Genomic DNA, 13,056 nt, shown 5'->3' on the forward strand with positions numbered 1-13,056 from the left:
AGCAGATAAAACAATCCTCAGGAACGTCTGTTGAACTGCCTGCTGGAAACTCCCATCAGATTCAATTACAGTTATTTCTATAATAGGAAGGAAGCTGCTTATTAAATGTGATCCCTGGTTTGGTTTCAGCTTGGATTTGTGGCTTTGATCTCTTTTATGCATGTGAAGCCCCCCTCGCAGTTCTCTCATTGAAATTTAGCCGCATATCCTGGAAAGTGGCATGATTTTATCCATTTCAATCTGATAATGGAATTTTTTTCATTGTTGCCAAGAGTCGCACTGGTTTAATCTCAAGTGTGACATTATATGACCAAGCGGGGCATGAACGAATAACAAAGAGGTGCAGTTCTCATAATATTGTTGTGTTGTTGTTGTTTTTTTTTGTTTTTTTTTATTCAAACCTGTCTGTAAACTTGGCTTCATTGATTTGTTTCCTGTTATAATTTGTATTTACATTAAAGGTGATTTTATCTCACTAACCAAAACACCATTTCTCCAATCAAACTTTTCTTTGGCAACCGCATAGTGGTACTTACAGGCGTGTTTGAGTCTATGATTAAAGGGATAAATAGCATAAATTATATGGTTTGATTAATGGAAAACGGCGGTGGAAACTCATCCTAGATAGTAAAATTTCACAGTTTTGAAAAATGCCATACAAAGGTTCAGCTCAGTGTTATTGGTCTAAATTCATTTTTGTGTTAAGCATGCTTCCTCATTAGAGGAAAGTTAAATAAATCATGGCAAACATGTCATTTTACCCAATTGTGAGGAAGACAGAGATGATGTGAAGGAGCTGTACATACTGATTAATGTCTGTAGGCTACTTTCCAATGGCTACACCTACAGAACAGAAACATCACGCTCAGTACTCTTGTGTTGTGACACCTCATGCATTAACTGCTTGTTGTTGTTATTACAGGGACGGATTAGCGGCCTCACAGGACTCATGGACTTCCGCGCTGAAGGCTCCAATTCCCACGTACAATTTGAGATTCTTGGAACCAGCTACAGCGAGACGTTTGGGAAAGATGTGAAACGGGTCAGCTCAGAATGTTTTCTAAATACATTGTCTACTTGTCTTTAAAGGACACCTCGTGGGAAACATTTTATTTAGTCTGTGCTTTCTTCGGTGGCTCACAGATTCAGGTCAAGTGGGTTATTTTTCCTCCTTTCTACATGTCAGAAATAACCATGTAGCTGTGCCATGCTTCAGTGTCATGTACCACCGCAGCATGGTTCCCAAACTCTCATTTCACAATGTTAATCAACTGTGCCAGCGTTCCGGAATCGCCACAGACTCATCAAAGAGATCATACGCATAAACTTTGTTTTAGACTCTTTTTGTCGGAGGATGCGATTTTGCACAGACTTACATAACCGTCCGTTCTGTAGGTGTTGAGGAAACAGCAGGTACTGTGAAAGCGCTGATGAAAATAGCTTTTCTTAGACGTTGTCTCAATGCAACCACTTACTGCGTGAGAGAGAGAAATAAAAGTGAAGTGAAGTTAAACTTTTTCTCATTTTCTCAAGGCCCCCCTGCGACCTCTCAAGTTTAGATACTCAGTTTCAGTCCTCGAGGAATGGTGTCCTGCAGGTTTCATTTCCTCTCTAATACTTATTATCTCCAGTACATACAAGTGTGGCTGATTTAGGTAGAAAAAAAACCTGCGGGATTCCACTTCAGCCACTTCAACAAGAAATCCTGAGGTCCATTGGAATGCCTCAAAGGGAAACAGGTACTGTATAGAATGGCTTCCAACTGCCTATTTTTATAGACCATCGGATCTCAGTCTTGATCCTCAGGAACTGAAGCTCTGCCGTGTTTTTTTTTTCTATTTTTCTCAATTTTCATGTGTCAGGGAATTCAATTATCCTACTGGTAGGGCTGAAAATCAGCTGTACTCTGACCCCTGAGAGCCCCGGTCATGGGGCTCAGCACTTGATAGTGAGGTGTCAGGTGTGAGGGTGCCCTCTACTGGAGTGCAATCTTTTCCATTTTCACCACACCAGCCACGCTGGTCTGATCATTGTCATGCACTGAGAGTTAGAATTAAAAAAAAATAAAAAGACAGGTGTGTTCATGCTGTTAACTGCACTCACAGAACACACCACTTCCATGCTGCCTTTGACTATCACTCATCATATGTTTGCTCTATGGTCACGAGTTGAGCATTGGCATTTCACAACACACTGCCTACATGAGCTGACTGTGAAGAATGGTCTGATCTTTGAGTGTTGCAGAGCTGAAGTGAGAGATTAAAAGCATTGTTGTTGCACTCTTCTCTTAGCTGTAATTTGTTTGTCGCCGTGGATGCCCTGATTCAGTCAGGGACCTCTTGCAGAATGAAGAGAAATCGACTTTCCTGGCAATCTATGTAGAGCAGGACTGACCAGAAGCGGTAATGAAGATTTAATCACCACTCAGCCTAACTGAAATCATGAAGCCAATTCATCATAATGTGGCCATTAGCGTTCGCTAGGAAGAGGCGCACTACACATAGTGCCATGTGTTTACAGACACACACACACACGTACCGCAACATGCGCACACATCTCATGCCGACCAGCACTCACACACAGAGAGACAACGTGACGCAAAAAAACAGCAGGGCCTCAATGTACATTCACACACAAACGTATTGTACACAGTGTTATAGTTTTCAGGCACCAAGAGCATGCAGCCAGGCGGACGGAGGACAGAGGCCCACTAACATGTGGGCGCTTGTATCTCAAAATCATTAGAGGCAGAGGGGGACAGCGAGGCCAGATAATAGGATGCCAAATGCATTCAGTGCTCTTGTTCATTATCCGGCATGTCTATCTGTGTGTCTGCCCACTTCTTGGCAGAACCATTTAGTATGAGGAAACAGACACAAAATTCATACACTTGATGTTTATATACATTCAGCATGTTTCGGGTCCCACAATCTATCGTGTAAAATTGGTGTTTACCATCGAGAAAAGGACACAGCATTACATGGTTCCGTCTGCGCTGTCATGTCATGTTAATGTGTTTTTCAGGGGGAAGTTTAACCGTGATTCCACCGCCCAACCCACATCCACCCCTCAGAGTCATCCTCATTTCGTCCCCTTGTCCCCTCTCTCTTATCTTTTCTCCCATTTCATCTCCCATCCGCTCTCGTCTTCCCTAACCCTTTCTCCCCATTCCTCAGCCATGATTTCCTCCCTCTCCATCATCGTTTATCTGCATTCAGTCCATTTTCTCCCCAGCCTGATGGCTCTTAGATGAGGCGTCTTTCTGGTTAGACACTGTAATGAAGACTGAAATACTATTTCCTGGATGGCCACTGTGAGTTTTCTCCACCATCCACTGCTGCTGCAGAGTGATCGATGCTGTTGTTGTTGTTGTTTTGCTTTCCCAGTTTGCTCTTATTGATGTGTCAGCTCGTCTCTAAAGCAGATATTGCTAATGACTTCCAGCTTACACAAAGCTTTTCATAGAGAAAAGTCAGTTCATTTGAATGTAATTGTTCCTTCTCGCCGGGCGTCTTGCATGCATCATGCAGCAGTTATTCCTTCCCATCCGCAGGAACACTGCCGGCAATATTTTATTATTCAAAATCATAGTTTCGTAACATTTATGCCATTCTGTGGCAAAAAACCCAATTATCCTAATATCATGTGTTTCCTTGATGCTGTGTATAATCTCTGAAAGTGGCAACTTCAGATACTCCTCATCTAATGAAAAATATTTTCATAAAAAATACATTTATAGTACCACTCAAATGCAATATGGTGGCTTTTCTAAATACTCTAAACTGTGTTGGAAACAATATGGCACGGCTGGCTGACTTGGAAGAATTTTTACGATGGTGTTGTGAGTGTGACGCTTTAAATTTAAATGCTCAGTGTGTACAATTTAATGACACCTAGAGGTGATGTCAAAGAAACTGAATACCCCGTCCCCTCATCCTTCCCTTTAACAAGCATGTATGAAAACCTTCAGCAGCCACTAAAAATGCAAAAGAATATGAAAGGTCCTTTCCAGAGCCAGGGTTTGGTTTGTCCGTTCTTGGCCACTGTAGAAACATGGTGGTGCAGCGTGGTCATTTTGCAGGAATAAAACGCTCATTCTAAGCCAAACTAAAACCAGAAAATGGTTCTACATTTCGGATGATTAGACACTGATGACAAAATGAATATGAATATGTTATTGGATGGACCGCAATGGCATGGCAAGTCCTACAAACCCACTTGTCCAACTGACAGAGTGGGTGATGAAGTCAGAGCATTGGTCCAGGCAGTCGCGATTCCCCAGCTGTTGTTGAGTGTGGAAAGTATTATTCTTATAACTGCATTTATACTCTTTTCTGACTAATACAGCATGATAATATCATGTGACCTGCTACTTCTCTGCATGTTAACTACAATTATTACCGAGACAGAACAAAAAATTGCACATAATCCTTTAATATACATCAATTAAAATCAGAATCTCTACCATTGTGTACCCCATTAACTAATTGTCCACATGTTCACATCTCGACCAGACAGTCCAATCATTTACTAGGTTTTGACCTAGTCTTGTTCTGTTTCTGCCAATAGATCCTCCTAAATAGACGCTGGGACCTTGAAGGAGTCTGTAATTTTTGTAGCTCTTCACATAACTTTTTTTATTTTTTGCAGACACAATAACTTCATTCATAAAAACTCATCAGCTGCCTAAATCTTGCACGTCTGGTGGGGGAAGCCCTGCCAAATTTAAAGAACAACAAACCAGAATCAGAACAAGCACATCCATCCCCTTCTGGTTGTCAACAGTTGCCCAAAGTAAGTCCAAATAAAGCTGGAGCTGATTCCACTCGAAAGCCAAGTCAATGACCCCACAACCAAATCTGCCAAATCTGGCAGCCACGTACTGACCAGAGGCTGTTAGCTATCGGTACTCTGGTGCCCAGACGGAGCTGAGTGTGATGACGCTTGGATGCAATGAGCCACAAGGGTTGGATGATGTTGGATGACAAAATGTTCTTATTGGCCACTATCACCCCATCCATCACTAACAGTTAATGTCCGCAGCAGTGCTGGCTGCCTTTGTTGGTTTGGTTGGTTAGGCAAGACATGAGGAGTGAGAATGGTGAGGGGTAGCATAGGAATATCAGGTTAAGCCAGTCAAAGGCAGAGAACAATGGATCTTGTAAAGAAAACCAGCGGGATTCACAAAGACATGGCAGCGGAGGGCAATGTGCCACTATGTACGTTGCATTTACCCGACAGTGGCCGTCTATTGCTGATACATCTGTCCTGTCTGTCGTTCAAACCCATTTCTCACTGGCTCATGAAGCAGAAATAGCATTGAATAGTCTCTAAAGGGTGCTTCTCTCTTGCCAACAATAGATTGCAGGGGGTTGATAGGGCTGTTGATCAATGATTAATTTGCCAGCCAGAGAAATTTCTAGCCTTTGGAAATGTGCTGGCGCCTATAGGGTTCTGAAAACCTCCCCTGCCTGCTCTGACGTTTACCTGTGGGAAGATCAAAAGGAGAGTTCTGAGTGGGAGCCAGGAGTTCTATTAATGCCAGTGTCACAAGCCAAAAGAGCCCACAAGAAAGCAATATAATCATTACTGTATTTTACAGATAAACACCATAATGTAGTATTGGTACATTTGCACTAATTAGTTTTGCTGGATGTTTGCTTTCATTAGATAATTATCTTTCGCTGAAGTGATAATTAGGTTTTTATATTCAGTTCCACAAACCACTGTAAGCAGCGCCAGACACCTGTTAATGCTGAAATTCATCAGTCGACAATCAACAACAATATGATAAACAAATTAGCGCAGATAAGCAAATCCAATTCAGCAGTGCGGGAAAACAAAAATTTAGAGCGGCCAAGTCATTTCGCCACAGACAAGTAAATCACAGCAAGGTTGTGCTTCTGCAGAATGATGACACTGATGTACAGTATGATGAACCGTAATTGTGTGCAAATGGGCTTTTTCTCAAAAGAGTGAGCATTAAGAGGAAAGCATTAAAACTAGCAGCAGCCACTTACGGTTGTTCCTGCTGCCACACGAACGAAAAAGCAAATCCCCTTGAAAGTTTCAGATAATTGGACGAAAAGTGGATGATATTTCTCCATATCCCCTTAATTTATTCCCTCTCATGTACGCTAGTTCATCATAAAAACAATACTGAATAGATGTTACCAACCGTATAGCCATTTGGTTCATTAAAATGCACCAATCACCTACAGTACCTGCTCTCAGTTGCTCTCACTTCATGAAGTGAAGTAAAAAAGATAAACAATTTAAGTTCGTAGGTGGCCGTGATAAGTCAAAAGTACAACTGGAAATGCACTTTTTTATATATCACTGGCAAGAGTGCATCCTGCTCATTGTCATATTTTCTCTTGGAGACTTTTCTGAAGCTGCATATTCAGTGAGTCTGCAGATTTCACTCTGCCCTTCTCCATCTCCTCTTTTCAAAGCAACATAACAAATAACAGTGACACAGAGTGGATAGAGAATAACTCCTGCCTGCAGTGTAGCTGATACAAGTCTCCTCTCCAAGAAAACACGTTGTATTTAAAAGCTATGTATGGGAGATCTGAAGTAAACAAATGAGGGGAATGAAGGAAAACAGGAGAAAATGTGAATGTTGAGTGTTTTCATTTTCACGGTACAGTTGTATTATTGCATTTTCCCTGAGTGATTTCATTTTGATAGAGAAATGAACTCTCTTCATTTCATTTCTTCTCCCCATTTTTTTCCCTCCCTCATTTTTCCTCCTCCTCGTCTCTTTTAAATTTTTCTGATTATTATTGTTCTACCCTCTTTTCTGATGGAGTAAATTGAATCTCGCCTCACGTTGCTTATCAGAGGTTAGAGTGACGGGCCGGCGCCATGTCGGCTCAGGCCCAGCTCATCTCAGGCATATCAGGACAGATAAGAGGTCTCTTGTCTTGACTAATTTAAATAGCCGGCTTATTTTTCGCTGTGTTTCCTGGCGATTTGAGATAACCGGCACCCTTCCAGTCTTTTCCTCTGGGTTGGAGGACACGTAGTGGAACATGAAGAAAAAAGGCCAAAAGTTCACTCCTCTATCTTATGCAAATCTGCAATTGTAACCATCATATATGTCTGGAAATATTTCCCAAACTACTAAAGGGTGTAGAATTGAAAGGGGATCTATTGGCAGAAATGAAATATATTATTCATGATTATGTATAATCACCTGAAACTAAGAACTGTCGTGTTGTAGCTGTCACTGGCTTTAGACGCAGCCTTACATGGTTTTAGTGGCCTCTGTAGGGTTTGGTGAGATAAGGGGCATTTAAGTTGGTTGTAATCTGCACCCACACCCCTAGATGCCATTAAATCCTACAGCCTGGACCTTTGATGTTATGTCAGAATAGAGCCCCTTTCACACATCCACTGTAACTCTGGCTTTATCCAGAGTTTACCCAGAGCAGCTGTATGTGTGAACGCAAATGTCTACATCAGTTTGCCTCGACTTTATTCTGCAGGCTCATATCTATCCATATTGCGGATACATCCACATGCATGTAGTACTGATATCGACACAATACAATACAATACAATTTCATTACAGAGCAGTCTGTGGCCTCCTACCGAGGCGACGCCCCTCAGCCCAAACCATACAGAGTATTTCCAGTGTGTGTGTGTGTGTGACAGTATCCTGATCTGATTCTCTGGATATGTCTGGAGTTCATATTTGAAAGGGGGCTTATGATCATGCCTTTTCATCTCAGCTGTGCATTTATTACAATCCAGAAAAGACTTTATTATTATCATCATTTGCAATAATATCAAACACTCGGACTGAAATGGTGGAAGTGGTACAGTTGTGAAGTCTGAACCCTATAGCTCCATTATTGACTGTTTTCCATATGAAGTTAAAGCAACTACATGTGTCGTACCGATGAGTGTGGATTCATAATATTTCTAAAAATGGCTGTATTTGTCCTAACTACCATCTCCTGAATTCTCAGATGTATGGCATTTATTCTGCCATGGCTGAATGACTTATCTCACAATGTTAATGCAAATGAGAAATAAATCTTGGATCCACTCCAAATTTTAATGGCTTCTCCCTCAGCCCACGCTTCACCTTTTCCACCAAGTGAAATGAAACTGGGAATCCAGCTGAAATCAGACAGTCAGACCAAAGCAGCAACATGGCCTCCTTGGCTGAGGCAATTATAATAAACATGTAGTGCATTCAGTTGTATAAACACAATATGACCACCTATGCGGGCAGATTTATTTGAAAAGTACATTTAGTGAGAATGACAGTATGTTCAGCAGACGGTAAATAAGTCATATTGCACATACGGGCATGCTGCTCAGTCTTGTCAGTCCACTCAGCGAGTCACACAAAAGACTTTAGGTCAATATGAAGCTTGGAAGCATGATGGGCTTGTCGATATATAAGCACCTGTTGGACTGCAGGGGAAAAGGACAAGCAGAATAGCAGAAACCGGCTCCACGTCCAGAATGATGAAGTTTCATGAATGAGAACCGATGGCTTTCTATAAGATTTTTAGGAGCCACTATAATTGAGACAGTTATGGCGCCATGAATCCGGGGCTATTTAACTTCCATCTCTTTGTCGTTTTCAAGTGGTCATTGGCATTTAGTCAGCCCCATTACAGATGATTATTTTACGGTATTGAGCATCATAAGCGTTAGCCGAATGGCAGTCCTGTTATTGGTGTGACTTTTTAAACAGGATACTCCGAAATCCCATTAGCTCGACATTCTCCACTGGGCCTGTAGGATAAAAAACACAGCCTACATCTTATATTGTAGAGGGAAACTGCTTGAAGGTTTTGATCTCACCTTCAGTAGGTGCGCTCCTGGTGGCTGATTGCCATGCATATTTATAGGGAGACTATCTTCAACTTAAATCCTCAATGAGCTGACACTTCAAAGAAATAAGCTTGGATTTTTTTTTTGAGAGAGAGAGATTTGGCATCATGCAACAAAAGTCAGTTTCTCTTTCATGTATCATATCACATATTTTTATAGAATTCATCCCTCCTGAGCAGAAGGATGCATCCTGCACCAGCGTCATGTCCTTGAAAATCTCCCATCACATGTTGCTGCTATGATTTTTCTCAGAGGAAGATACCTGTGTAATGTGTTAACACTTAACACAATTATTCGCTCACAAATGACATTTTCAGCAGCTGGTAATCAAATACCACAGGATGTGCGGTGAAGGGCGCCTCGTTTGTATGCAGGCGGTGTGGCTTTTTTCTGTATGTATTGTTTGTGACCTTCCCGGTGGCGTGTTGGTGTGCAAAGCTCTGTGAAGTAGAAGTGTTTCTCTTTAGTGTTCTTCAGTTTACAGAGCAGAGATTGCTCAGTGTTTTTTCCACCGAGGACGAAGCTGCTCATGGAGAAAATAGTCCCCTGTGAAGCAGGCAACGCAGACTGACATTCTGCCCCTACACACACACACACACACACACACACACACACACAACACAGGCAGGACACGGGCGCACAGCATCAGCATACACAGATGAACTACTAGACTAGCTATGAGAAATAGGCTGTGCAGTGCTTGCCTTAGGAATTGTACTCATTATGCACATATGGCTCAAGATTCACTGTCACATCAACAAAATATCTTAGTTCACATTTCTCTGAGCAAATCGCAGTGCAGCAAAAGCATGTAAATAAACACCGCACAGCCCTGTATCATATTTACAATGAACAGCTACAGGAACAACTGATCTCCATATCGTTTCCATGCACACAGGGTTGAGATAAAGGAAGCATATTTCATGAGTGACATCCCGCATGAGGAAAAAAAAAAAACTGTTTATATACACCCACACAAGTTGGCAGGTTATAAACATGATTCACCAGCAGTCTGCAGTGAAGCTATACATAGCAAGTCGGTGTAACTTATAAGACTGAGAGAGTATTTGGAGGGGTTACAGGCTCTGCAGAGGGTTTGTGAAAAACAAAATATTTAATACATTCTTCTGAAGTTTGTGTAGCCTTCTTTCATTGCCGCGCACACTTCTGTTCCATTCACAGTTGAAAGCCTTGTGTTGCTGCCTTGTGTATCTGCAGTAATTGGTGTTTTCTGCTAATCGTTTGCCCCTGTGAACGGTGTCAGCGACAGAGGTTTGTTTTACGCATCAATCCCTGCTGGTAGCCAAATGGAACATCATATGATTACAAAATCTTGCATTTAAAAAAAAAACAAAAAAAAAACGTAAAGGACATTATGCTGAGTGTTTTGGCTCTGATATTTCCAGGCCCAGGCCCAACTGCCCGTGTCCAATCAAGTAAAAGAGCAAAGGAGCCTTAATATTTCATGGAACTCTAGTTCAAAGTTAAGTGCAGGACTTGTGATGAAATCTTGAAGCTTAAAAATATCTCTACTCCTGTTCACGGTTTTGATCTCTGGTTCCTTTTTTTTTTTTTTTCGACTTGATAGTGAATGAAATGTCCAGATCCATCTTCTCCAGGGCCAACAGTCTTTCAGCATTTTGTATAAACCTTCCCTTGCTGATGAAAGGGAGTCATATAAGCTGCCTATTAGGATTCAGCAGGATGTAATTGTGCCAGGATGAGACACGTGTGCCTCTCCCAGTCAGAAATAACCCAGTTTGAACTCAAGTTCTGAGCGCCTCGCAGGGTTTACATGTATGCAAGTAGTTTAGCAAAGTTTTCAAAAACATTAACAAATGCTTGTATTTAAAAATATATTTTACCTCAAGTGATATGAATTTAATAGGAATGGTCGCAAAGTAATGCGATACATCCTGTTCATCAGAAGACACAATGATCTAAAATGAAGGTCTTGGACAACATCAAAAAATGTACCCACTTCTTCAATCTAATAAAACAAAACTGCCATTTTCATACCTTGTAGAAGCTTACTGCCTTTCCCAGTGTGTGAGGAGTACAGCGTGTGTCTGTGGGAAAGTATCTCGAGCTGCAGACTGAGGTGAGCAGTGGCCAGAAGAGCCTGTTGTTTGGCCCTGGGCCACCATTCTTGTCCTGTCAGCCCAAATCGCATAGACCACTCCAAACGGTGTGTCAGGTCCTCGAGAATCCTTGTCCGGCTCGCGGCGCTGATTAAGAATTGAACAAACATCAGCCTCGCAACCTGCGACATAGCTCAAAAAGTTGACGGTGTGGAATGAGAGTTTTTAAAGATGAGAGTTCAGATCCGAGAAACAAACTCAAGCTGATGTGCAACACGTATGACGTTTTGTCCGCGTGATTAGCTTTTATCACGTTTTTACATGAGCAGTCGTACTCATTTAATGATGTACTTGTGTTCCCTCCTCTGCTGCCAATCATCATCATCATCATCATTATTCTCATCACCACCATCTCCACCTCCATCTGTATGATTACCGGTAAAGTATCCTGTAGATTGCTTCTGCGACAATGCATTGTGTGATTAGAGGCTCTGAACAGCATGCTAGTTGAAGATGCTTGTTGTCTTGGTAACCAGCTCAGGTGCTGATGTAAACATTGGCTACTCAGTGAAAAAGTGAGTCACAAAACAGCTGATAGGATGGCGATAGTTTATTGGTAGTAGGAGCACAGACGAGGTGTTTGGCACCTGTGTTTCTCGGAGGCCTGTTCCATTTCTCCATCATATCTGTCCTCTTCATGTATATGATTTTTTCTTTTCTCCCTATTAGCTGGCGTCTTGGGACTCCACTCGTGGTTTGAATGGTAGCCTGAAGGAGAATCGGATAGAGAGCGGGATGCAGGGGGTGACGCTCAAGATTGTAACATTACTGGTAAGTTGTGGGAGTACACTGAATTTATTAACACATGACCCGAGTAGGCAAATATCTGAGTAAGAAAGCAAACACCACGGCGTAGAGGCAAGCGCATCAACACAGATAATGAGGTTGTTCTTTACACCCCCGGATTAAGTGATTGTTTCTCTGTGAAATACACAAATAGAAGGCTGGAAATTCTCCTCTTAAAAGAAAAACAAACTTTTGAAACTTTCAAAAATATTTTTTGATTAAGGCTAGCTTGCTTTAACCATTTTAATGGCACTCACTCAACATTTCCTGCTGATGTTTCGGGATAAAATAAAGACTTGCATCAAAGCAGCAGCAAGCAAATAGAACAGATAGTAGAAGGCCCTTTTTCAAAACATAAGAAATAATGTCCTGTCTTAAAAAAAAAAGGTCCAGTGTGTCAAATATGCTTCCAAATCCCTCACAAAGGTTTTTTTAAGGGATTTCTATCATTTTGTAGCTTCCCATTAGTGTTCCTTATGTGCTTAAATTGCAACATCAGACTTATGGTCGAGGTAAAAAGGTTTTAGCTTTAAAATGCAATCATTCTCAGCCTGCATGAAGGTGTGTAATTCAGGAGGGAACATATTTAATTTCCTATAACATGTTTTAGCCTTTATTAAGTCAGTGAAGTTTCACTGAGAGCGATGTTCTCTTTTCCAGGAATGCACTGGTCGCATTCACCTAGTCACACACATTCACACCTGGAAGCTGCCTAGTACAACTACAGTCTGATCTGCTAGTCACCGAGCAGCTCCACTGTAGAGGCTGAGGTTAAGGGCCTTGCTCAAGGGCACCTCAGTGGCGGTTACGAGGGAGGGTAAGAGCTGCCTTTCACTTTCCCCATCCAAATTTATCCTGGAGGTCTGGATTGAACCAGTGACCCTACAGTCCCAAGCTCGCTTCTCTGACCTCAAGGCCTCACAAAATACCCCAGAAGTCCCCCAGCGATTGAGAAATGCTTTCAGCAGCACTAACTTAACCAAAGTCGCTCTTATATCGTCTCTGACTGAAATGACTCCCGAAACAGCTGAAAGCCAACACAATCAAACAGTGAAATAAAGCCCAAAGTACAAACGGGGGACGCAGGAGGGAAACTAAACCACAGACCACAGGGATTCAAAATTACTGAGAGCTGAACACACAGTGACTTTAAAAGAAAAATGCCTTTCTCTCTGGGCTAGACGGTCGCCAAACACACGATTAAACTGGCAATGAAAAAAGGCGAGCGCGGCACGGTTTGCCTCAGTGCGGGCAAGAGTGCAAGCGGGAA

General features: G+C 41.9%; 1 protein-coding gene across 4 annotated transcripts in view; it reads left to right on the forward strand.

Moving 5' to 3' along the window:
• The window catches only part of grid1a (glutamate receptor, ionotropic, delta 1a), a 293,479-nt gene that overhangs the window by 259,496 nt on the left and 20,927 nt on the right, over positions 1 to 13,056 (forward strand). For all 4 annotated transcript variants that reach the window (XM_037124753.1, XM_037124752.1, XM_037124754.1 and 1 more), the window contains 2 exons: positions 923 to 1,042; positions 11,670 to 11,771. In XM_037124753.1, the coding sequence (XP_036980648.1) occupies positions 923 to 1,042; positions 11,670 to 11,771 (222 nt within the window). The remainder of the gene's footprint in view (positions 1 to 922; positions 1,043 to 11,669; positions 11,772 to 13,056) is intronic.

This window comes from Acanthopagrus latus, chromosome 15 (assembly GCF_904848185.1).
Source record: "Acanthopagrus latus isolate v.2019 chromosome 15, fAcaLat1.1, whole genome shotgun sequence".
Lineage (NCBI taxonomy): Eukaryota > Metazoa > Chordata > Actinopteri > Spariformes > Sparidae > Acanthopagrus > Acanthopagrus latus.